The sequence below is a fragment of the Nyctibius grandis genome, chromosome 9 (genome assembly GCF_013368605.1).
Source record: "Nyctibius grandis isolate bNycGra1 chromosome 9, bNycGra1.pri, whole genome shotgun sequence".
NCBI lineage: Eukaryota > Metazoa > Chordata > Aves > Nyctibiiformes > Nyctibiidae > Nyctibius > Nyctibius grandis.
The window spans coordinates 6,991,456-7,014,891 of NC_090666.1; the positions used below are offsets into that span (position 1 = coordinate 6,991,456).

Sequence of the window (23,436 nt, forward strand, 5' to 3'; positions counted from 1 at the left end):
CGCCTTCTTCGCAAACTTGCGGCCTCTCCTCGGCACGTCGGGGGCGTCGCCTCCCCTCACAGGATCCCTGCGGCGCCCTCGCCCCACCTGCGGCAGCCGGCGGCGGTACCTCTTCCCCCCTACGCCTCCCCAGCACCTCCTGGCGCCGTCACTCACCGCCCGCTCTAGGGGCCTGGGGCAGCTCCCGCCAGCGAGGGCAGGGGAACCGCCTGCCGCCGCTGGCCTCAGGGCCGGGACGGCCCGCCGAGCCCCGGCCGCTTCCCGCGGGCCTGCCCGGCTGCCTGTGCCCGTCTCCTCTCCTCTCCCCTCCCCTCGGGTACCGTGTCACCGGCGAGCCCCCTCAGAGGAACATCACCCGGACGGCTCACAGATAGGAGGTTCCCGCCACTGCCCTCAGGAACAGCACTGCGAGGCAGAGGAGGGAACCTCCCTCGAGGCCTGTCCCCGCCCCCTGAGGAGACAGGTGGCCAGCTCCACCCACGTTCTTATCCCCTCAACCAGGGAGTGAAACAGGGTCATGCATGTCACCTGTCCTCCGGCCTCAAGGGGAGAAACACAAACATGCCCAGGGAGGCTCTTCCCCGGGTCTGACTGACCAGGCCATAGTTGATGGAGGCAAAAACATCGTTTAGACTTGACAGCTGTAGTGTGAAGATGTGAAAGTCCTTACTTCAACTCAAAGAGACTTCCTAAGATTCCCCAAGAGACTCTCAAGTAGGCAGGCTGCCCTGAAAAGTGCTGTGCAACGGTAGGCCTGGGGTGACCTTAGAGATGTAATTCGGGGTCCACTAGCAGAGAGGACTAGAAAGTTACACTCACCTTCATGACCACTCTGAGTGTTCATGACCACTCCTCAAAATATTCCATCTCTTTTTCAGCCCATACTGAACTGGAGGAGAAGCACCAGTAGTAAGACTTGTATCAGGTGTACTTCTCTGGTCATTTAACGAACAGCACTACAACCTGTTCTATAATTTCCTCCTCTTTGCAAATAGAGATTGACCTGAAAATAGCCCCTAAACAGATCTGGAAAAAAAGAGGGATTCAAATGTCAAGCTCATAATCAATGTAGTTAGAAGGTACAGCCTGACACATGATTTGATGATGGCAAGAGCTGGAATGTAGACAGATGTGTGCCAGGAGAACCACACCAGTGGGAAAGCTGCTTTTCAAAGTGATCAAACATTCACAGGCTAAGTCACAGCAGCTCAACCCCGAGACACAATGTCAGGATCACTGTAGGGTCAATATATCAGTGGCTACTCTCCTGTTTTACTTTTTTGGGTGCTTTAAAACAAAAACTTCAAGGAAGATTATCTTGATAATGTCTACAATAAAATGTAGTTCAGTTGAATTAAAATCTTTCTGTCTTGCTTAAGTTTGCTTTACGCAAATTATACCGATCCAACCTAAACCCAACAGCACTTTCCATATGAATTGCATCACGTAACTCTCACTGAGCATAGGCACGGCACAGACCTGCAGTCCGTACAGGACCCTACGCTGCTCCTTACTGTTCTGGTGTTGCTTCAACATCTGCCAGCTTCTGCAACATTATTGTTACCACAAGGGGTAAAAAAAACCAAAAAGAGACTTTCTAATAAATTCTGTGCCTGTAATATATAACCATATAATGCTCAACTCTTAGTAGTGACTTTTTTTTTAGCTGCCTGAGAAAACTGTATAAAAGGCAATTTTAGCAGAGCTGATGAGATTTTTAGAAATAGTTATTTTGCGAGATTACAGAGCTGGTGAATTGCATTCATTGACTTTCATGAATATTTATCAGACAGTAACAAAGCTTATCCTCAGAACAGCACTATATTTTAATGATGTGAAAGGTAGAATAGGCCAAGCCTTTCATGTGCTTCGTATCTTGATTTGGGGTATTTCAAGTCAGAACACCTGAAAGAATACAGAAGCATTCTGAGACATGAAAGCGTATTTTGCATAGATTTAATTGTTGGATCTTTTACATTATACCTCCTCTTCAAGTTAAAAAAACTAAATCTGGGACATTTACATTTAAAATAAGGCAGTTGTGACAAAACCAGGACTTTTTCAAATAAATTAGAAAGATTGAGCTGGTTTTTATTCTGATGATTTAAAAACTTGAAACCTGAAAATCCAACACATCTATAAATTTAACAAGATCACTAGCAGAGCTGCCAAAAATGTTGCCATGCATACAGGATTTAAATAGTACAACAAAAGTTGCTGGGCTGCCCTAGCACTGCGTGGCTGCTTCATTAAGGGAATAGTATCCTGGCTTAGTAAGTCACTCTCAAGGGAAATCACGAGTGTGTCTGTTTTTCCTGACTCCGCATGCCAGCAATATATGCAGCATGAAATGATCTCTCCTTCTGTTCTCTCCCACAAATTAAAAGGCAGTGCTGGACAAGGACAAGAGTCTGACTGTGCTGGTTCCTGCAGGCTCTTGCCTTTAGTCCTTTTTTATAGCTTCAGAGAAAGTCAGAGGTTAAATGAGGAATGATAAACTCAAAAACACAAGAGAGAAAAACAGGGAGAAAAAATTATTTGGGAGGAAAAAAGAGGAAAAGAATTCTCCGGGCACAAAAAGACAAGCATGATTTTATGAGCAATACAGGGCCTGGCAACAGACTGCTATTTCACTGATTTATTCCCTGACCTGGGAAAAGACATGCTACCTTTTGTGCTTCTATTACGTATCTGTAGATAATAATGCTAGCTTTCCTACCAGCATCTCAAGATCCTTTCATGGAAATATGAGCATTAATATGTTGTTGTCAGACAGGGAGAGCCAGACTGTACCCGATTAACTTACTTCCTGCTCTCAATTTTATAAAAATGTCTCTTAGGATGTTACTAAAAGATTGACTTCTGTCTCTGTTGCATCGACTACAGCTGCATTAAAAAAATCTGTAATTTATGAAGATGTACACTGTTGTTTGTCTTACGAGCTTGTTAATGGATTCTCTAGACCTTGAGCCTTAACCAGAACAATCAAAAAGCCAAGAGCTCTTATGTATTCAAGGATTTGGGGGAGGCTTTCTGAGAGAGTTAACAGTGCGTAGAAGCAAATGATGGTGGTGACCTAAGGAGTGCCACTGATAAAAAAATTATGGTCAGTGCCTTGTGAAAAATGCAGAAGGAAATTACTCATTTCTGGGAAGTTTTCTATTTAATTCAAATGGGTGTGTGTATTTCTCTGGTATGACATTTCCATCTTACAGGCCCTTTTCCCGTACCATTCCCTTTCTTGGGTTACTTGGGCACATCTCCCTTCTAGATGAGCTGTCACTCCTCACCTCACCCCAATTTCCACCATTCTTTTTGCCCTTTGTCTCTACCTCTTACTTTGTTTCTGGTTGCCCTAACTATACTCTTGCTCGCTTCCTCTTGTCTCTGTTATCACCTTCTCCCCATCACAGTGGCTGTACTGGTATCCTTCACCCCTTTAACCCCTGCAGTCATCACAGGGTGGGTACTGGTGGGCTCTGGCAGAGTACTGGGTACTCAGGGTACTGCAGGACTCTACAATAGTATTGGGAGGGCTCTGAGAGGTACTGGGGGCACTGGGAGAGTGTATAGGGGCTTAGGGGGTACTGGGTTCACTGGGGAGGTACTGGGTAGCTCGGGGGTCTGTTAGGGGCACTGCAGGGTACTTGGGGACTCTGTTGGCCTCTGGGGCGTTCTGAGGGATGGGTACTGGGGTGGGTGAGTGGGGCTCCCACACTGCTTCCTATGGCTCCATCAAGCTGAGCTGCTCTGCTCATGAGTTGCTCATTTGCTTCTGTTTCACATTTTCCCCACCCTCAGCAATGGATGAGCCAGAGGAACATTACAAAACACAAGTGGGGAAAATATACTTGCAAGAAAGATAAAGTATCAGGCTTTGCTTGCTCTGGAAGTGTAAAGCTACATGGATATAAGTGCAATTTAATAACACCTATACACTGCCATGATGTTAAAGGGGTCTTCTTACAAAGAGGTTCTTCCTTTCCCAATACATTTGACTGTCATCAGACAAAATGGCTCTGGGTTCTAATCCCACCTTTTACAACTTGATTCTTCAAATGTCATTATATGTCTAGGTATAGATTCCAAATTAAAAAAAAGTAAAGAAGAATCTCACTGTAGATAGGATGTTGCTAATCTATTCCACATACTTGGGCAAATTTTTGAGAGTCATGTTGTAATTTTCTGTTCTAATGTTCTATTCTATTTTTTTCTTTATTGTATTTTAGATCCAGTAGTCCAAAAGGCCAGGAGTTTTTCTCTCTATTGACTTCCATGATTTGAAGTAGAATGCCACACAAATAGAGTGAAAGAGCCAAGCCATTTTATTGTTGCCCATTACAAACTTTGTTTCCTTTCTTTTCTGTGCATGTGGTAATTTACTCCTTAAATGCAGTTTTTTCAGATTCAGATAAGACAGCAGCTTCTGTTTTTGCAAGTACCTCATTTATGGGGGAATACTTGCATATATCCCTACACATTTCTGTTGCCTTTGTTCTACTATCTGCTACACAAAACTTCTATGTGTAAAAGCGCAGGAAAAGTATAACATAACATAATTGCTATTGCTTAGAAACACTATTCTGAAGAGTTGAACATAGCAGTAAATTAATTAACCTTTACTTCATTTTGTCTTGTCTTTCCCACACTATACTGTATAGAACTGTATGGAATGGAATATATACCAACCTACCATGCAGCTTTCTCCTGTGACTGAACAGCTTCTGTAGTTACAGCCCCCACTGCCATCAGTTCAGGATGGTTATGCAGATATCAAACATATCGAGAAGTGTTTTCCAGTGGTTTTCTTCCTCATTTACAGGAGTTAAGTACCTAATAGGAGTCAAAAGAGAACTGAAATGGGATGAAGGCAGCTGAGTACAGGAAGAAAAGTTTATGCTTGGTCTCATTCTGTGCATTATAGTCTTCTTTACTCTTCACATCTTGATTGAAATGAATATAGAATTTAATGGTGAAAAGGAGAATTGCAACTGTAAAATACCAGTGGCAGAGATGAAAGTAGTACGTTTTACAACCTCAGACTTTGATACCCTTTTTGAAATACTTGGTTTCTGATATTTATTAATCAATTTTAGAGAAATAAGCCTGGCAAACTTTAATGGGCAACACTTCATCATAATCTACTTGTATAATGAAATAGAGTATTTTATCTGGAGATCTCAAATAACTATACAAAGGAGGCCCCTTGTTCTTAAAGTTTCTATTAAAATATTGTTAGATACATAGGAAGAACAAGAACTCAAAATACTGATTTTTTTCCCTACTTGACTTAACACTAAATTTGAGTCGTTTTTATGTCTCATGAAGAGATTTTTCCATATTAATGTTTCAGTTCGAATCAAGCTTTATAAGATCACTTATCTTGCCTGTGTGAGTGATTAGGGGATTTTTTTCATAGTTGCTTTTTTATTTTGCTAAATTTGGAATTCATTCTTTTCCTCCATTTTGTAGAATCCAATCTCTTCCTCTGACATTTGTGAGCTGTTATAGTTTTACCTTTTGCCTTCCATTCAAATCAAGGCTTTTAAAGTATTTCTACTGATATGTAATTTAGATTCAATTTAACTTACTTGTAGTGGCTCTTAGGAAATAATTCAGTGTAAATTTTGGCCCACACTATGGACCCGGCGATTTACAAAACAAAAACCATCATTCTTCCTTTCCTTTTTCCTATCCTCCCCCAAATCACAAACCTTTGAGTAGTGCTCTGTTCAGGAATGGTTCACTGAGCCTCATCTGCTCATAAAAACACTTCTTGGCATCTTTGGGCAACAGACTTGCAGAGTATATATGGGAAAAGTCCTGCTGTCTTTTGACAGCAGCATAGCCTGAAGAGTTAATACACTTCAGTTTTTAATCTCCCCAAATCTTGCTACTGAGTCTGACTGCATATCTGAGATTAGATGAAGAGAGAGTAACTTGTTAGAATTAGAGGATTCTTCCAAACCACAATGTAAATAGGTGTCTTTTAAGTTTGCCTAACACAGGTATGTTTTTCCACTTTTATTGTGGATTTGTCTGTAAATCTCCACATTTGGGAGTAAAACTCTCCTGGCCTTTTAGTTGGAGAATGCTTCACTTTTGCTAATCCTGCAGTAAGCTGTAGTGGGAGTTACTATAGGCTACAGATTTTAACTACCAGCTTATTTAACCCCACTCACAGTGGTTAACAATGCTTTCAATTTGTGCATATTAGTATTCCCACAGTGGCAAATTTCAGGAACACAACCTTACATAGATTAGTCATTAGCTTTTCTTTTCCATGTCCTTAGAATATCTTCTAACCCGACATTAAGGAACAAGAGATTTTGCAATAAAAAACTAAATATACTTCACCCTTGAGGGAAAGTATTTTGAATCTTCTTAAAATCCTGTTCAATTAATACCAGAGGAATTTAAGTTATTTTGAGGATTACATGTTGATCATAATCACATAGCATGTCTTTTTTTTTTTTCCCCAAGATGACTTTTTTAATGACTTAAGAGAGAGGGGCCAAATTTGCATGCATGAGAAACAATCAGACATAAACGTTTTTTGCAAGTTTTCAAATCCATCTATCTAGCCACATGTAAGCTTGTATTTGGAAGTGGTATCAAGGACTAGGCCAAAGTTTGCCTATAACTTTAGTTCCAGTATAAAAAGGATAGAGTTCACAGGGTACCTGTTCTCTGCTCACTTCTACTACCACTTTAAGCCAGTGTAGAAGCTGTCAAAAATACTGCTGGGAAGCACTGCCTTGACTTTTTTTCATTGGAAAGCAGCTTTCTGTGAAATGAGGCAGATGTGGATGCAGCTCTTTACACTCTTTCCTTGGGTAGCCAGTCAAGCTCAAGAGATCTAAATGCAGCAACGTACTTCTAACACCAACATACTTCGGGTGCATCTGGTTTAACATTTTTGTTTGGATCAAGGGTGCAATTTTGAAGCAAATCTGATCACCCTAACTTATCTACATGGTTCACATCACAGAGCAGTTTCTGAGTGTGCAAACTAACTTCTCAGTTGAAACCAAAACAGAGGTTGTGCCCCAGGAGTGCCACTACTGTACTCTAATGTGCAGTTGTGCTATCCATGGGACTGGACTAGGGCTTTTCCCATGTAACCCCCACCCAGATTGCCTATGGTATGGATGTCAGGCTCTCAGTACCAATGCTCTCCCTGTACAGATCCTCTCCTATTAGGTTATTTGATACTTTCCCTCACATCGTTGTCAGGAGCCCCCAGAAAGAATTCCAAATGAGCAGTCTCTTCTCCTGATGGTCAGGCTAGTGCATATCCCTTCAGTGGTCCAGGCTGCACATGATTGTCTTGTTAAGCAATGCAAAATCTTTCAGAGAGCACATGTTAAGAGGAAGGTTGTGTGTCTGATTACCAGGCAGAAGAATATCCTAGATTCTGTGCTTTGTATACTTACCAAATTTCTTCCAAAGTATTTCACTGGAAAATAAATATGAATATGGCTACTGTTGACATTGCTAGCAATTTTTTTCTGAGGTGGCAAGATTAGAGACCATAACAGCAGCTTTTTAATTGGGATATTACCAGAAGGCTTTCTATTCTCAATAAGAAGAATTCCTTGCTAACAGGTATCATTTAACACTAATGCTGTTTCCCCAATAGCTGCACAGTTCATGATAATCCAAATGTTCCCAAAAAATTGCATTGTAAGTGCATGGGAACCATGGTGCCATGTATATTTCTAACACTGAATATATCCATTGAGCTAGCAAGGATGTGAAAGGCTGTGACATAGTATGCTGGCATGAAATTGTATTTTTGATAGGTAATTACCAAAGAAAGGGGGAAATGGCATACACCTATTGGATCACACTGTTCATAGCACTTAACAAGTTCACATAGCCTGAAAGATAGCAACAACTACACTTAGATGTCTATCCATGTGTCACAGCCAAAGAAATACTAAAAGCAATGATCAGAGGAGTTGAAGAGCTCTGAAAAAGACAGTAATTGGTAAACGTTCTCATTAAGTGGAATTACCACCTACCTTAAACAAGAGTCATTATTATTAAGTATCATTAGACTTGCATAAGAATTGATCTTTAAGACTCCTCCAAATCCTGAAGACAATTTCTGTTATAATGTGTACAACATGCCTTCTCTTCCCTCCCCTAAACTTAAGCAACGAGCAACTAAACATAGGGAACTTGAGACAGCTTCACTAATTGCACAAATGAGTAAACTCCATCTATGTTTTGCCTAGGTTGTAGCAACACTTCTGGGATTATGTGATGCTGTCTGTTAAAAACCTTATTTTCAATTACTTGTTAACTTCCCGAACTTCAATCACTTTGGCCAAAAATTTGAAGATCGGTGTGTGACTCATGTTGTGATTCTTTGTTTAAGTAAGGGAAATAGATTCTTGTCAAACATCTACCCTTGAAAATCAGATTAGGAAAAAAATGTTTTTTAATTATTTACAAAAACAAATCAATACATGACATCTTACCATCCTCCCATAGAAAAATTCTAATGTCACCTTCTTTTACAACTGATGCTAAATTTTGTAGAAGAATCACTTCCTTTCCAGGGATGTTCTCTTTCCTGTCTACAAAATTTGGTTCAAATGTTGCTACCTGCTATGCCTCTGAAAAATTTGTTTACAGAATCTCTGTATCGCAGGTTTTACTCTGCTGTTCATGCCCGGCATTACCTAACCCAGGCTCCATTCAGTCTTCTCTGCCGCTGTGGAGCAGTTGTGCTGTACCATGGTCAAAGTCAACCAGCAGAACCATGAGCAGCGACGTTGTCCCTCCTGCTTGCAGTGACCCATCGCTATGCCCAGGTTGGAGGTGAGGGACGCTATGTTGGTCAAACACACAGTGGTAAGAGCTGAGTCTGCAGGAGAGGGAGCAAATGGGTAAAGCAAGTCCATAGCAGGAGCAATGAAAGAAGTACCCCCAACAGTGGCAAAAAATGCCACAATGACTCTGGCAAGGGTGTCCAGTAGTCTTCTCAGGTCTCCTGTGCTGAATGGTCCACAGCAGCTGGTGAGCAAAAAATGGTAGCAGTAACTAGGAGGATCCAGCTAAGGGAAGGAGGGAGAAAAAGAGACCCTGAGTGCCAGAACACCTTGCTACAGTTTGGAGGGCAAGGTGGTGGGTGACAGTAAAATATCATGTCTGGAAGAAGGTGAGAAGAACTGGGATAGGGCTCAAGGTGAGGAAAGCAGTCTCATTCACAGGGATTATCCCATGCAGTGAGAGGAGCCGCAGTCCTGTAGCATTTTATGTGATTGCAACGTCCGCACCACAGGATATTAAACTGCACTGGGACCACTAACCTCTATTCTGGTGTTCGCTAACTTTTGGGTGGCTCTTTGCACTGCTAATGATCTTTACATATGCACTGATCTGTGTATAGAAACCAATACATTCTACTCCAAGGGCTTGGGCATGTGTCTATATAGCAAGCAGTGGCTGTAAAATAGGATTAAACATGACCTAATTGAGGTCCTGATTTTACCCTTTCTCATACTTGATTTGCATATCTGTTTGGGCAAACAAGACTGCTAAAATAAAGGATTATTCCTTGGAGCTAAGAATTGGCAGGAATCTTCCATAACTGCAGTATTCTAATTATTAAAAACACTGGATTAGCCTGAAAGTACTATCAGACAGTGAAAGGAATTCATCAGTGACTTCAGCTGGAACAAGAACATCATTAAGATAGAGGCATATCACAAAAGTACTTCTTGCTAAGTTAGAGAGGACACAACATTTATACTATCTAGAAAATAAAATAAGATGTATAAGTATAGTGAGGCTTTCAACAAAGCAGGAGCCAAGACAAAACAAGAATTAACAAAAAAATTAGGAGGCATTGAATCAAGTAGTGTACATTTTTTTTTTAAATTTAACAAAGATTGAAAACATACACAGTATGTTTTAAATCAAAGATTATGACCTTTTGACTAGATTTGCTGTATACTGACTCGAATTTGCCTTTTTTTTCCCCAGCCTAAAAACGGAGTAATAGTTTTATAGGCAAAATATGACTTGGGGTTGTCTTGCAAAAACCTGAGCGAAGCTTAGCAACACATACATCTTTGTATAAATAAGTTATATCATTAATATGCTTTTTTGTTCTATAATTTCATGTTCAGGATATAACAGCACAAATAGACAGAATAACCACTGAGACTTAAAAAAATCACTACTTTAAGAACTACCTAGCAATACATTTTTTCATCAATAGCTTTGCATAAGTCTCATCAATTCTAAAATTAATTATGATTTGCTATCATTGTGAATACATACTTGAAGAAATTACAACTTGTTCGCTATTGCTTTTTCCCGGTCTAGCAAATCAGATGTTCCTGACACAGGAAAAGATGTCAATTTTCACACTTCATCAGCCATGGTCAATTGGTATAGGAGCACCACTTTCAGCTCCCAGTAGAACACTTAATTTTAAGAGCTTCCCAAAATGCATTATGGAGGTGGAAACTACTGGCTCATGTAAGCTATACTCCAGCACGGCTCCAGACGACTGTATTTTCAGCTGTTTTATGATACAAAATACACCCACTAAGGACCAATTGTGCACCTCGAGAACAAAGTTGAGTGTACAAAAGAACACATTAAAATAGACACTGCAGGCACTTGCTGACTCATGTGTTCAGGCAAACACAAATAGATGCTTTTTATCTATCATCTTGCCTTTCTTAGCTTGAGTCAATTCCTTGGCTGTTCTTGAAAATCTGTCCCTATCTCTTCTCAAGTAATTGTAGAAAACATTGCAGTGTCTTTGTACAGTGGGCTGCATCAGATCATCTTAAAACTGAATATGGAAACGTGTTAAATACACTTATCACCAAGCAATCTTGAGTTTTTTTACTTTCTATGCAAGCACTTTGACTGTAAAGCTTCCTTTTGTTAACTCTTTTTTTTTATTAGATATTAAAAAGTATCAAAACCAACTGATCTTTTCCTTCATAATTCATGGTTCTTACATTTACAAACAGAAGCAGATAGATATACAGATGCCTCAGAAGCATCTGGAGATGCATAGTCAGAAATACAGGTCTAAAAATGAGTCCACCTTTTGTTCTCTTCTGGAGAGGAGTTTAACTAAACTCTCTCTTAGCTGTACCATACGTAATTCTAGAACCTCTGCATCTTGTGGACAAAACAAATATGATTTGTTTGTTGATGTTTATGAAACTTAAAATCTGTAGATTCCCTGTAGACCCTTTTCAGTTAAAGACTTCAGATGTCAGAGGTTGTAACTTAAAGTGAGAATTAAATTATTTTAAACTTCTGATCTCAGAAGACAAATGCATTTGAGAGCAAATATCTCTCTAATTTGAAATGTGTAAGACATGTCCTAAAAGTTCTTTAATATGTTATATGCATCTGTCTGTGCAACATGCTACAGACAGTTTCTGGTACACGCAGCAGATTCCAGCTATGAGAGTACTTTGCTGTTCCCAAATAATGAAACGGGTGATTAGACTTCATAAGATACCACAAAATATATGAAAAAGCTGCAACATATTTCTACATGAAGTAATCCCTCTGATAACATACTGCATGGTAATTACCTTTTCCATTGTCTTTAAATTAATCTTCTTAAGTCAGTCTGTGGACGTGTAACCATAAGCTTTTATTAGTTCTTCCCCCCCCCCCCCGCTTTGTTGCAATGACTTGGTATCATGATCTCTCTCTTGTACAATGCAGGCTGGGGTTGAGTCCTCCACTCCCTTAACCAGTCTTTTCTCTCTCCCCTTTTTTTTTTTTTTTTTTTTTTTATAAATGTTTCTTCAATGTGAATATTTTGTATCTTTTTTAGGGTTACTTATTTTGTGGCCTTTCTCGCTGAAAAAATCCCAAAACAACTGTGGTATACATGCATTGTGACATATTTTTTACATCAAATCTAGGCAGAAGCTCATATAAAAAAGTATTTAGTGGTATTTAGATTTGTCCCTCAATTAGCATTTCTTTGTGTTGAACACGATAAATGCCTTGGTAACCTTTGGCAAAATTCTGTTTTTCACATGGAATTATAAGTATTATATATTGTGTGTATATATATAAAAATTTCACATCCTTTAAGTGGCAATTAGCCTGTAGCTAGGCATTTGTTAGTAGCTAATGACCAGCTGGGGTAAGGAGGTTACCTCTTGCTCTTTCCTGCTTAATCATTGACTGTCAACAGGTTCAACACATTCATTAGGAAATTACTTTATAAACCAGAGAGAAATGAAATTTCCTGCTGAGTCTTATTGCCTTCAAAGCCAATAGCTGTGGTTTCGAATAGTCTCACATTTCCAGTGACCACCAGCTTGCCCAGCCCTACCCCTCCTCTTTTTCATCTGTTTGTATAATCTCTCCTCTGCCCTGCCTGCTTACCTCTTTCCTACGCTTTACCCTTGCTGCACTGCCCTTTGCCTTCTCTCCCCCGAGGTCTCCGTGTCGATAATCTCACAACCAGCACCTGATGCATCGCGAAGGGCAGCACCGCGCTCACACTAACCCTTCACGGCTGACCACGGCTCTCGGCCTCGCTGCCAGGGGATGACCTTTCCGGTATAGCTCCTCCGCTCCGCCTCACGTTGAGGCACCGCACCTGGGACGGCTCGGTACTCGGTGCCGGGGCCGCTGCGGGAGCGGGGCGCGGGCACCGGCCGCTGTCCGCCGGCACCGACTGTTCCGCGGGCAGCGGCGGCCCCGGCCCTGCCGCGCCGCTCCGCGCCGCCAGGGGGCGGTGTTGGCCCTACAAAGGCGGGCGCCGCGCGCCGGCGGCCCTCAGGGGCCCGGCGCTGTGAGGGGCGCGGCGGGAGCGGGACCCTGCGCCGGGCCGGCAGCCGTGAGCGGAGCGAGAGGAGGGCAAAAGGCGGCGACGTCGCAGCCCCGCATGACTTGCCTGGTTTTGGGCTCATTTTCAAGCGACGGAAGGTCCCCACGTGAGTCTTGTCTTTGCCGTCTTTTGCGAGACCCCCCTCACGCCTCGCACCCGCTCTGCGGGCCCGCCCTCAGCAACCGGGGCCTGAGCGCGGCGTTCCCCGTCACGCCGCCCGCCCTGCGGCTGGCGGTGGCAGCGCTCCCCCGCCAACCACACGCCGCCGGCCTGGCAGCGTCCCTGCTTCTCCCCGGCCGCGCTCCTAACGTGAGTGCCTCGACACGAACGCCGCAGCTACGCGGGCTGCGGGTCTGAAGGGGAGTTAACCTAAATCGCCTTTCTTCACACGCTGTTTGTGCTCGGACAGGGGCGCAGCCCAAACCTTCCTAGACTACTCGCGGGGAAGCATTCACGCGGCTGCCCCGGCACACACGCACGGAACGGAACGATCTCTCCCGCGCCCCTTATCCCGGGGCTGCCGTGGATGCGCTCAGGTTTTACAGCCGCCCCTCACTCACTCACAGCCCTACCTGCCGCTCGCCGCCGCGCACCGCCCAGAAGGCCCATCCAGGCGTCCCGCGGACACGCCCATCACCAAAGCTATTGGTCGCCGGGACGCCGCCGCAGCCGCTGAGTGGTCCGGCGCCCCGTCCGTCAACGCCGCCTGTCAAAACACGCCCGGCTCCTGTCACAACAGAGCGGGGCCGCGGCCGCACTTCCTGCGCGCGCGCCGCCAGCACGGCGCTCCCCGCCGCCGCCCCGCTTCCCCCGCCCCGCCGGGCGCACGGCCCCGCCGCCCCGCTTCCCCCGCCCCACCACTCCGCGCCGTCCCTGCGGAGCGGAGCCACCCTCCCCGTTCCTCCGGCACCGCGGGGGCTGCCGAGTCCGCGCGGGCGCTCTCGGCTGTGGGGACGCGGATGGCTCCTCCGGGGAAAGTTGGCGCTGCCGCCGCCGTGCCGTGAGGGGAGCACCGCGGGACGCCGTCCCTGCCCTCTCAGCGCCCCAGAGAAGTTGACGCCGCTCGGCGGGGCGATGGCAGAGGCTACCGGCAGCAGGGAGCAGCCGGCGGCGGGCCGTGCCCCTCCCGACGCCGCTCACCGTGCCGAGGAGGAGCTCGAGCCGGCTTCGCTGGACGCCCCGGCAGCGGCCGCGGGCAGGAGGCGGGAACGCCGCAGCGGCATCTCGGCCGTCGGTGCCGCCGAGCGCTTCCCCGGCGGCAGCCTGGGACCGCCGGCAGCGCCCGACGCCGACGCCTGCCTGCTGGAGGCGGCCAAGGCCACCCCCCGGAGGAGCAGCATCATCAAGGTGAGAGCGCGAAGTTTCCGCGGGTTCCGCCGCCGCTGGGCTGCCCGGGCTGAAGCCACCCTCCGGTGCGTCCCTGCCCGCGGGGCGGCTGGGGCCGGCAGCGGAGGGAGCCGGGCTGGCAGAGGTGTGGTGAGAGCCCAGCGGGCAGGGGCTGCGCGCACCCTCCGCGCAGGTGAAGCAGCCGCTCCGCGGGCGGCGGGACGCGCAGTCTGCACCGAACAAGGGCGATGGGGCTGCGGCGCTGCCTCCTCGGAGCCCTCCGGGGGAAGGCGCGTCCCCGGACCGAGGGGATGTCCTCGGTGGGCCCGGCCGGCCGGTCCCGGGGAGCGGGCTCCGGAGCTGGGCTGTGGCGGTGGTGCTGCTCCTGCCGCCGCTGAGAGGTGTCGGGGTCCTGCCCGCACTCCTGCCCGCCCCGTCAATTTCGCGGCGCGGCAGCTTCCCACGGAGTTGTAAAGTTTTTGTGTAGCAGCTCGTATCTGTCCTTATTTAATATTTATGAAGCACCTGGAGGCAGAATAAATAGCTTCTACAGCGACGGTTTTCTTTGCTCTTGAGTAGCAAAATATGCAGTGTCACAAATTAACAGAAGGCGTGTTTGGAGACTGGATGTAGTACAGATTGCTACGGAGCAGCACCGTGTGTTTCACACCCTTTATGTGGAATTAACAGGTCGGGCGTGATCTTAAAAGCCTCTGCCTTTGTCATAATCTGGTAAGGAAAATGGCCTTATGATTATGTTTATCTTTTTTTTTTCTCTTTCAGTTTATTTTTTAAGAATAAATTACGTGGTTTTGAATTAAATGGTATCTCTTTGCAAGTACGTAGGCTAATCGCTAGTTTCTGGGGAGATGATGAATGAAGTCTCCTGGGCAAACTTAATTTAGCACACGTTATCCTCTTGTAGTGATTTGCACTTGGAAGGCATTGGGAGAACAGTGGAAAATGAGACTTCACTTCTGTAAATGTGTGAAGGCGGCGGGCAGAGCTCTAGCTCAAGGCAAGAAGCAAAAAAACACATGCTTAGCTCTTGGAGCTTGGTATATCCATTCAAAGGACGAATGGATAAACAAAATATTTGCTTTTTTGCATTTTAAAGCTTTAAGATTCAGAGGAAATTAGTTAAGTGCAAAAGAGCCTCGAGGATCCTTTGAAAGTTCCACCTTGAAATATTAACCCATTAAGTCCAACAAAGCATTGAAGTGTGGTTTTAGTCTTGTGAAGGCATCCACTGAATGTGATGGGAAAGCTTCCAATCTGAAGTTACACAAATGCATAAATACTTTACTAAATCAGGACCAAAGTTCTGTAAGTGTTCTGGTATGAAAATGGTATTTTCTCTTGGAAGTGTGCGAAGGTTTCAAAAATCTAAAATACACAATCTTGTATTTAAACTAAAGAACATAGCATTGTTTTTAGAGACTGTACCAGTTTTATGTGGTAGAGAATGTTTTAATGTCACAAATGGTATATAAGTTTTAATGACTGGGTAGCATTTTCACTATAGGTTGATATTTAGCAATACTACTGAGAGTGATAACTATCTGTCTTCCAGCTGGAGGAAATTTCTTGAGATACATCCTGGGATGGTGTTTATCAGCAGAGAGAATTCTGATAGAGATAAGAAAGTATTAATGTTGTTATTTACGGAACTGGTAAAGCCTCACCTGAAACACTGGGGAAACTCAGTTTCCTGTGCTTAGGAATGGTGAATTCAAACTGGAGCGAGGTGCAAAGAAGGATAACTAGGATGGACTGATAAGGTCAATGGGTTGAATACTGTGTGAGGGAAAATTTGATTTCTAGCACAGCATTGCCTTTAGAACAAAGGATGCCTATGCACAGATCCAGTCTGGAAACTAGAAAATTATTCCAATCGCTGTAAGGATTGGGAATGGTCTTATGATAGAAGTGGAATGAAAAATATCATAATTCATCTTAAATTTAGTTGTTAAGCCGATTAATTAAGTTAGATAACATGGTTGTGTCTGATAGCAGGTATCGGAACTTGAGAATTTGCAGACTATGCATCTCTAAGGAATACTGTTGGGACCCCATAGGAAGCATTATGTTTATTTTCCCACAAGGTTGTCTCAGTGGTGTATGAAAGTGTTTTGAATCACAGTTTTCCTTTGGCATTATACCAGTGAATGGGAAATACTTTTAACTTGGGATAGGAATTAAAGAATTTATGTCTGCATCTTTCAGGAATTTCGGATGTCCTAGGAAATGTTCATCAGGCGTTGAATGCAAATTTTAGGTGGAATTATGATAAAAACACCAACTTACTTTACCTTTTCTGGTTTTTTTTTTCAGGACTTTAATGGGCAGGAGTTCTGTTTAAGCATTGTACATTTTGCCAGGGAATGAATTTGACAATGTCATATTTATTTTGCTCCAAAAAGTCTATATGTTCATAGAAATCCATAGACAGAGTAGTATTCCATTGCTTTGTTTAAGCTGATCTTACCAGCTGAAAAAGGGGGTTTAGGAAAGCATAGGAAGTCATACAGTCAAGGCAAGCTCTTATTCTGCAGGAGTTGAACACTCTTGCCCTGTTTTCCCATTTCTCTCCCAATTATTTAAAGGTGCACTTTAAGCATGAGTGGTCTTGCTGAATTAAGGAAAGAGTTAAAATTCTGTAGATTTAGATGATCAAAGTATACTTTTAACAGCCCTTTTTTCCCAGCTATCTTTTAGAACTCTGCAAGTTTCAAGGTTAGCATCTGAGAGTGCAATTCCAGCGGAAGCCAGACCTGCTTACGTTGGAGTGTTTTGGCATCCACAGTATCAATGTGAAGTATAAAGGACTGAACAGGGACTTGCTTTAAAAAGCTTTCCTGCAGCAAATTACTTTTGGCATATACTGCAAGTAAAATATGACACCTTCTAGATAATCTTCAGTGCATTCATGTGCTCTATATTTGGCCTCAGAAACAAGAGAACTCATTTATATACAAAGGACAAAATGTAGCTGGAATATTTTTATTCCTATTTTGCTTTGCTGATGTTCACAGCTTTGTTGTAGATTGAGGTAAATTTGATAGCATTAATGAGAAGTATCTGGGGGGGCGGGTTGGTGTTTGTTGTTGTTTTTTTGTGGATGGTGTTTTTTTTTTTTTTTCTTTTTTTTTTAATGCAAGGAAGAGGTAAATGGTCTTACTACAGAACCAGACCAAGAAAGGGTTTTTGCAATGAGGAGCTTGAAGTCAGCAGAGTGTAATGGTTGGGAGACAAAATTAGAGAAAGGGCAAGACAGCATAGAACTTGACCCCTTTTTCGAAGAAGCCTACCGATGGACCATGCACTGGCTAAATTATTTGCCAAGTATTTCCGTTTTTTTTTCTTGTGAATAATCCAGGACCAGTTGTTTGCAAATAAAATGTTAATTGCAACCACTTTTAGGTCAGAAGAACATAAGACAGTGCTCAAAGAACTGGATTTCTTCTTTCTTTACATGCAATGCTTTGCAAGCCTTCCTGTGTGGGGTTCTAAACAGAGGTGACTGATGTTGTTTTCCTTCTGGCATGTTCCTTCTGACATTGCCACGTACAAGCGTTTTAATAAATGGGTAGGAAGGCTGTGTAACTTGTTATGTAATGCCTACTGAAATATTTTGTAACTTTTTACCAAAATATTTCCCTGTCAGTTCTTATCAGGCTTCTCTGGCTGCTTTATTTGCATGCAATACAAACTTTTGGGACCACGTGGGTTTTTTTTCTTCCTGGATCTTTGTGTCAAGATACTGTAGCAGCTAATGCAGCTCTGTATTTTGTTAGTAACAGCAGACTATGCCCATGAAGTGAACTTGAAGCAGGAACTGCAGAGTCAGACTCCAACTTCAGTCACAGTAGAGTTGGTGAGACCTTTCATTGGAGTTCTTCTAAAGACTATTTGCTTCTGTTTCATGCACAGATTTTGTTTTACTTTAAAAGCCAGTTGAGTTGTCCTTGCCTGCTAGTCTAAGAACTGCAGGGATTAGGGTTTTGCAATTGAATTAATCAGTGGAAGTGTATGAAGATAGCCAGGTGTCTTGTTTCAATAAATTGTATTTATCCTAGTGAAATTTTAGCTTTAAAAAACCCCAAACCTACAATAAAAAAGAATTGGGCTTTGTTTCTTTCAGCTTGTGTTCTGAAGCGTGGTGACAAAATTTAAGTGTTTTAAATACATGATACATCTGTCTATGCAACATGACTATTTAAGAATTTTTTCAGAAGATAGTAGAGTTTTTCAGGACTGTAATGATTCTCCATTAACTCTTATTTAGCTTTTTGCTGTGTAAGCTTACATTTAGATACTTGCTACTTAAAAATCTAAAACTGTGGCTATGTAAGATTCATTTAGGCTGATTAATTAGTCGACGGCCCAATGATGATTTTATCACAACTGCATTATTTGGCATATTCATAACTACCCTAGGAAAAAAGGAACATATTTAGGTAGAGAACACGTTAAAGAATACAGGAGACCTAAATATATATAGAGAAGGGCAAGAATGACATGCCTAGCCGTGGAAATACTGCCACAAAATGAGAAATTCATCAGATTGGTCTGGAAAAAGGTGACTGGTGGGTGATATTTTAGATGTACGTAAATTCCCAAACATTGTGGAGAGAAACAGGGAACTGATATTCACTCTCTTCCACAGAACATGAAGGAGGGGAAACCCAGTGATAGTTACATAGCAGCAGGTTTAAGATAAATGAAAGTATTTTCTGATGCAGCATCTGATTAAATCAGCCCCAGAAAGCTGTGGTAGTCAGAAATGTAAAAAGGTTCAAGCAGGTTCAAAATGACAAATTGATTGAGGAGAGCTTCACAGTGCACCAAAAGCATCTGGCTTAGAAAGTCCCTAAACTACAAGCAGTTGAATGCTGGGAAGCTGTCTCAGAGGATTGATCACTTTGTAGTTCCCTGTTTCTTAGGTGTCTCCCCATGCATGTACTCCTGTCGCTGGGATACCAGCCTAGGCTGACCTTTACCTAACCCGGTACCTATTTGTTAAGAAAAACTTAAATACACTGTTAAGAGACACAGAAGACTGTTTTCTGTTATTGCTAGTGTAAAAATGTCTTAGAAATGAGAAGAATCTTCTGTGTTAATTAGTTATTTAGAATTAATTCTATTTTTTTGCCAGCTTTACAGAAGAGAAGCATTTTGGAGATATTTTTTGGATTCCTGTGGCATAGCCGTTTGTAGTCTTCATAATATTTTCATAACACTGCACCTGTATTCCATACACCACTGTTTTTTCATAAGCATCTACTTAAGACAGGTTAGAACAGAACCTGTACTGGTTGTAGACCTGCTTTTGTCAAATTAATTATATCCAGTAGTTATTATCGCTGAAGATGGACCATTTTCCTGCAGTCTGGAACTGTTGCATTTACCACCAAGATACTCTCTCATGGAGGGCAGTAGGCATTTCAGACTGGGATTTAACCCCCACCTCTTCCCTGAAAACAAAGCAACATTGGTTGGTCCAGTGTGGCTGTGCCTAAGATGGTAACATTGTAGTGAGAAGGATTTAGGTCTTGTGGAATTTTTTGTGTCAAGCTAGCAATAATAATTATCCATAGGAATGCAGACCACAATCCACTGAAGACTTAAGTGTATAAAATGGGATTCAGGTGCAGGATTTAGGCATATGGGTCCCATAAAGCCGTCCTGAAGGCTCACCTAGCTTCTTATGCCTTTCAGGGATCTAAGTTTTTGCCAGAGAAGTTTCTTACAGAGATTTTTCTCTTGTGCAGGCCTGGAGTCACTTACACTTGCTGCTGAGCATTTTAATATGTACCTCATGCCCAAGTCAATCTATGAATAATAGGTGAAGGTTTCTTTCCATTCAATTTCTTGGAATTTTTCGTGTTTAATTTAGGCTTTCTGATTCTGATAGTTGGGTTTGCCACAAAATACAATAATTCTGATTTCCAGCCATCTCTGCACTCAAGTAAAAAAATTATTTAAGTTAACTTCTGCTCAAGAGGAGATTGAGGCCTGGCTAAAAGTCTCTTAAAAATCAATGGGAGTCTTTACACTGACTTATGTAAACTTCAGTTAGTACTTAAAAAACAAACCAACAACCTACATCCACGGCAAACTGCTGCTATGAAAGTTCATAGGAAATTTGTCTGTTACGCTGACTGCTGACTCTGGAGTAGTTTTGTTGTCAGTTAGTTCCATATAGCACATAATGTAACACATGACTAGTGGGCCATTAAACATGTGGGTAGAGCTGGATAATAGCATTATGTTTGTGGTATATTTCCATGCAGGATCATAATAGTCAAGATTATTTGAATGTCTTCCACTGAAATTACCTAAAGGTGACCTTTTTCAAACTGGTGGGACAATATCCTTTCTGTAGGGTACCAGCAAGTCCGGAGATCTGCAAACGCAAGTTCTAGCAGGTCTTTTCAGGAAGTTGTTTGATAGGTTTTCTAGGTAAGAGGTAGGAGCTGTTATGGTCAGGAATAAGAGATGAAGTTGGTGATACTGGTTGATTTGTTTTTGAGGTATGTTATATGCACAAAGACTATTGTGCAGAAGTACATAAATAATGATTAAAAATAATGTTCTGTTGGAGTAATGGCACTGGTGGGTAGAGCAGCAGCGGAGCACCGCTTTCTAATGTTTTCCAAATATGTTAAGCAGCTGTTAATAAAACTAAGTTTTCATATCTTTGCAGAGAGGCAAATCGTGTTTCTTATGATAATATTTTATTCATTTTGTAGTTCCACTGAGATCATCTCCATCTGTAACAAAAATGTTTTATTTTAGTTACTGATACTTATTTTTTTCTGTCCTTCCCCACAGTAGATGTGAAAATGTAGGCAGTTACTGTAGAACCAATAATGCATCCTCTGTGGTGAAGCATTTAGCTGATCATGCTCGTAAACCCAATCAGCATATTTTTTTCTTTCCAGGATGCTCCTGGTAGGTGTAATTTTTGGTAATACCTTGGTGATTTTTCTAAGAAATGGGGGATGATGATTAATATAACTTTCTGTTACACATGTATTCTAGCTTATTTTTTTCTTCTAACCAATAAAACTTGGAGGCTTTGACATGCACGACAGTTTAGGAACTACTCAGGCTTGATTAAAAAGTTCTGCAAAAGGCTAAATGCCTTTACCAAATACTAGCAAGTTCTGAAGACTGGTATCTTCAGTGTATTTACAGTCAAAGCCTTGTTCTTAAATCTTCCTGTATCATAAATATTTTTGGTTTTGAAGCCTGTTTATGTATACTATATTCCGGGGGAATCTTTTTATGTCAGAAATTTGCAGTTTTCGTGATTATTGAGCCCCTTCCTGAAACATGTTTAAATTACTGAGATTATTGTAATGTCTTCATTTCATCTTGAATCACTGTTAACACCTGTATTTATTAAGTTGAAAGACTCCAACCATTAAGACTGTGTACAGGCCCTAACTTAAATAAGTAACTGGAATCAAACTGAGATAAAATATTCCTGTTACAGAGCCACTTACATCAACAAAATTAGTTTTGGGATTATTTTGGGCAGCGTGCGTCAGGTGATGTTATTGCGACGTGCCTATTTGAAGGTGCATCAAAGTCTAAAAGGTAACTGACACCAAAGTATTACTACTTTGCTACTGTACTGAAAGGATAAATATTCTAGCTGTAAGTGTATACAGTGAAAGTTTGATTCTCCTATGGAGTTGCATGCTCGGGGGAGTACTAACACTCATACCACATCTTGGATAATCCTAGCAAAACCAGCTACAGAAAACATTCATGATGCTCATACTGATTATCCCCCAGAGGCTCTCCATCCTGCTAGATCTTATCCCTCCGGGTTGACCTTTGTTGTGCTGTTTTGGTACCTCTTTGAGGGGCAAAAGGAGCACGTCTTTGCTGCCCAGTACTTTGTTCAGGGATTCATACAAAGCGGATATTAGTTTGAGTGCTGCAGAGTTGTCATGTACTGATTTGCAAGGGTGTAAATGACTAGAGAAGCAGCAGAGCGGTGGATAATTAGGACTCCAAAATAATGATTCTTCACTGGAAGTTTTTTTTTTGTAACTCAGATAAAACTTCTGAATGGGCAATAAGAATCTCTGTTTGATATCTATTCAGTATGTAGCTGGCTACTTAATTACATACCTTTCAAGTAAGTCTAGAATCAGATAAAGTGTAGTGCTCATGGTTTATTATTTTATGGACTCAAAGTCCGTCAAGCTATGTTGAGCAGTGATCCTCCCAGCATAATTTGGATCTAATTACCTTTATTGTATTATAGGTAGGCATAATGCATTTTTAATTCATTAGACAGTTTTGATGGATTGCTAATCTGTTTTGATTGTAAGCTACAAAAACTTTTAACCTTATTTAGCTCTTTATCTTATTTAGTTCTTTCAGGTAGTTTGGGGGGAAAACACAACAGAAAATGAGTTCCTTAAATAAAATGCGGGGTGCGTTTGTGGTTTGAGAGAGGCCTGCTGCTTACGTAAACATGGCTACATCCATCTTGCTTTTGTGTATGCTGGTGTACCTTTCTCTGTTTTGTGTTGATGCATCTCCTATAAAGTTTATCTGCTTAAAAAAACAAGCAAACCAAACTCAACCAAAACCAAAAGAACAACCAACCAAACAAAAACTTCTGCCAGGAGTATTAATGAAAAAGACCTCAAGAATTTAAGACATTCTGTAACATTGGATTCTGCTACAAAGTCAATGCATTTTGGGGAGTGTGTGTGCTGTAGTGACTGCATGAGAACGTTAGATAACACCATGTTTGCAAGAAAAAGGGTAGGAAGTAAATAGCAATAGGAAGTAAAACTCCTCATTCAGGAATCAGATGCTAGTGCTCAAGTAACCGGGAAAGCCATGGGGCAGAGCAGGGTTAGAGCATGTCTAGAAGCTCAAGTGAAATTCAGAAAATTGGATTATATGTAATCCAAATGCTGCTGGGAGGAGAGGTTGTCATAAGGAACAGGCAAGGCTGAAAAAAACCTGGGGAGCTTGGGCAGTGGAGTCAGGAGTCAGCCAAGAGTGCACAAGCAGGGTAGGAACAAGGCGAAGGGCAGCGACCAGGACTCGAGAGCAAGAGCTTGGAGCACAGCCACGGAGATCCCATTTGCAGACCCAATGCTGGGCTCCCCCACAGGGAAAGTCGTGCAGGGCACAAAAATAAGTTTGTTGCCTGAACGGAATTACTCTGGTATGGTGGTCTCTTGGGTACTTATAGAGCCAGAGGTGCGCAGGTATTTAAGGGGAGT

At 42.5% G+C, this 23,436-nt stretch overlaps 1 protein-coding gene across 2 annotated transcripts in view; it reads left to right on the forward strand.

The window, feature by feature from the left end:
• Positions 1-12,879: 12,879 nt before the first annotated feature.
• PLCL1 (phospholipase C like 1 (inactive)) overlaps positions 12,880-23,436 on the forward strand; it is a 209,455-nt gene continuing 198,898 nt past the window's right edge. Inside the window, exon 1 of one of the 2 annotated variants that reach the window (XM_068407444.1) lies at positions 12,880-12,950. Coding sequence is in view for 1 of the 2 variants with exons in the window: in XM_068407443.1 (XP_068263544.1) it covers positions 13,919-14,191 (273 nt within the window). In the remaining variant the exon portion in view is untranslated. Of the gene's footprint in view, positions 12,951-13,918; positions 14,192-23,436 lie in introns of those variants that run through there. The other variant, XM_068407443.1, reaches the window with a different exon arrangement.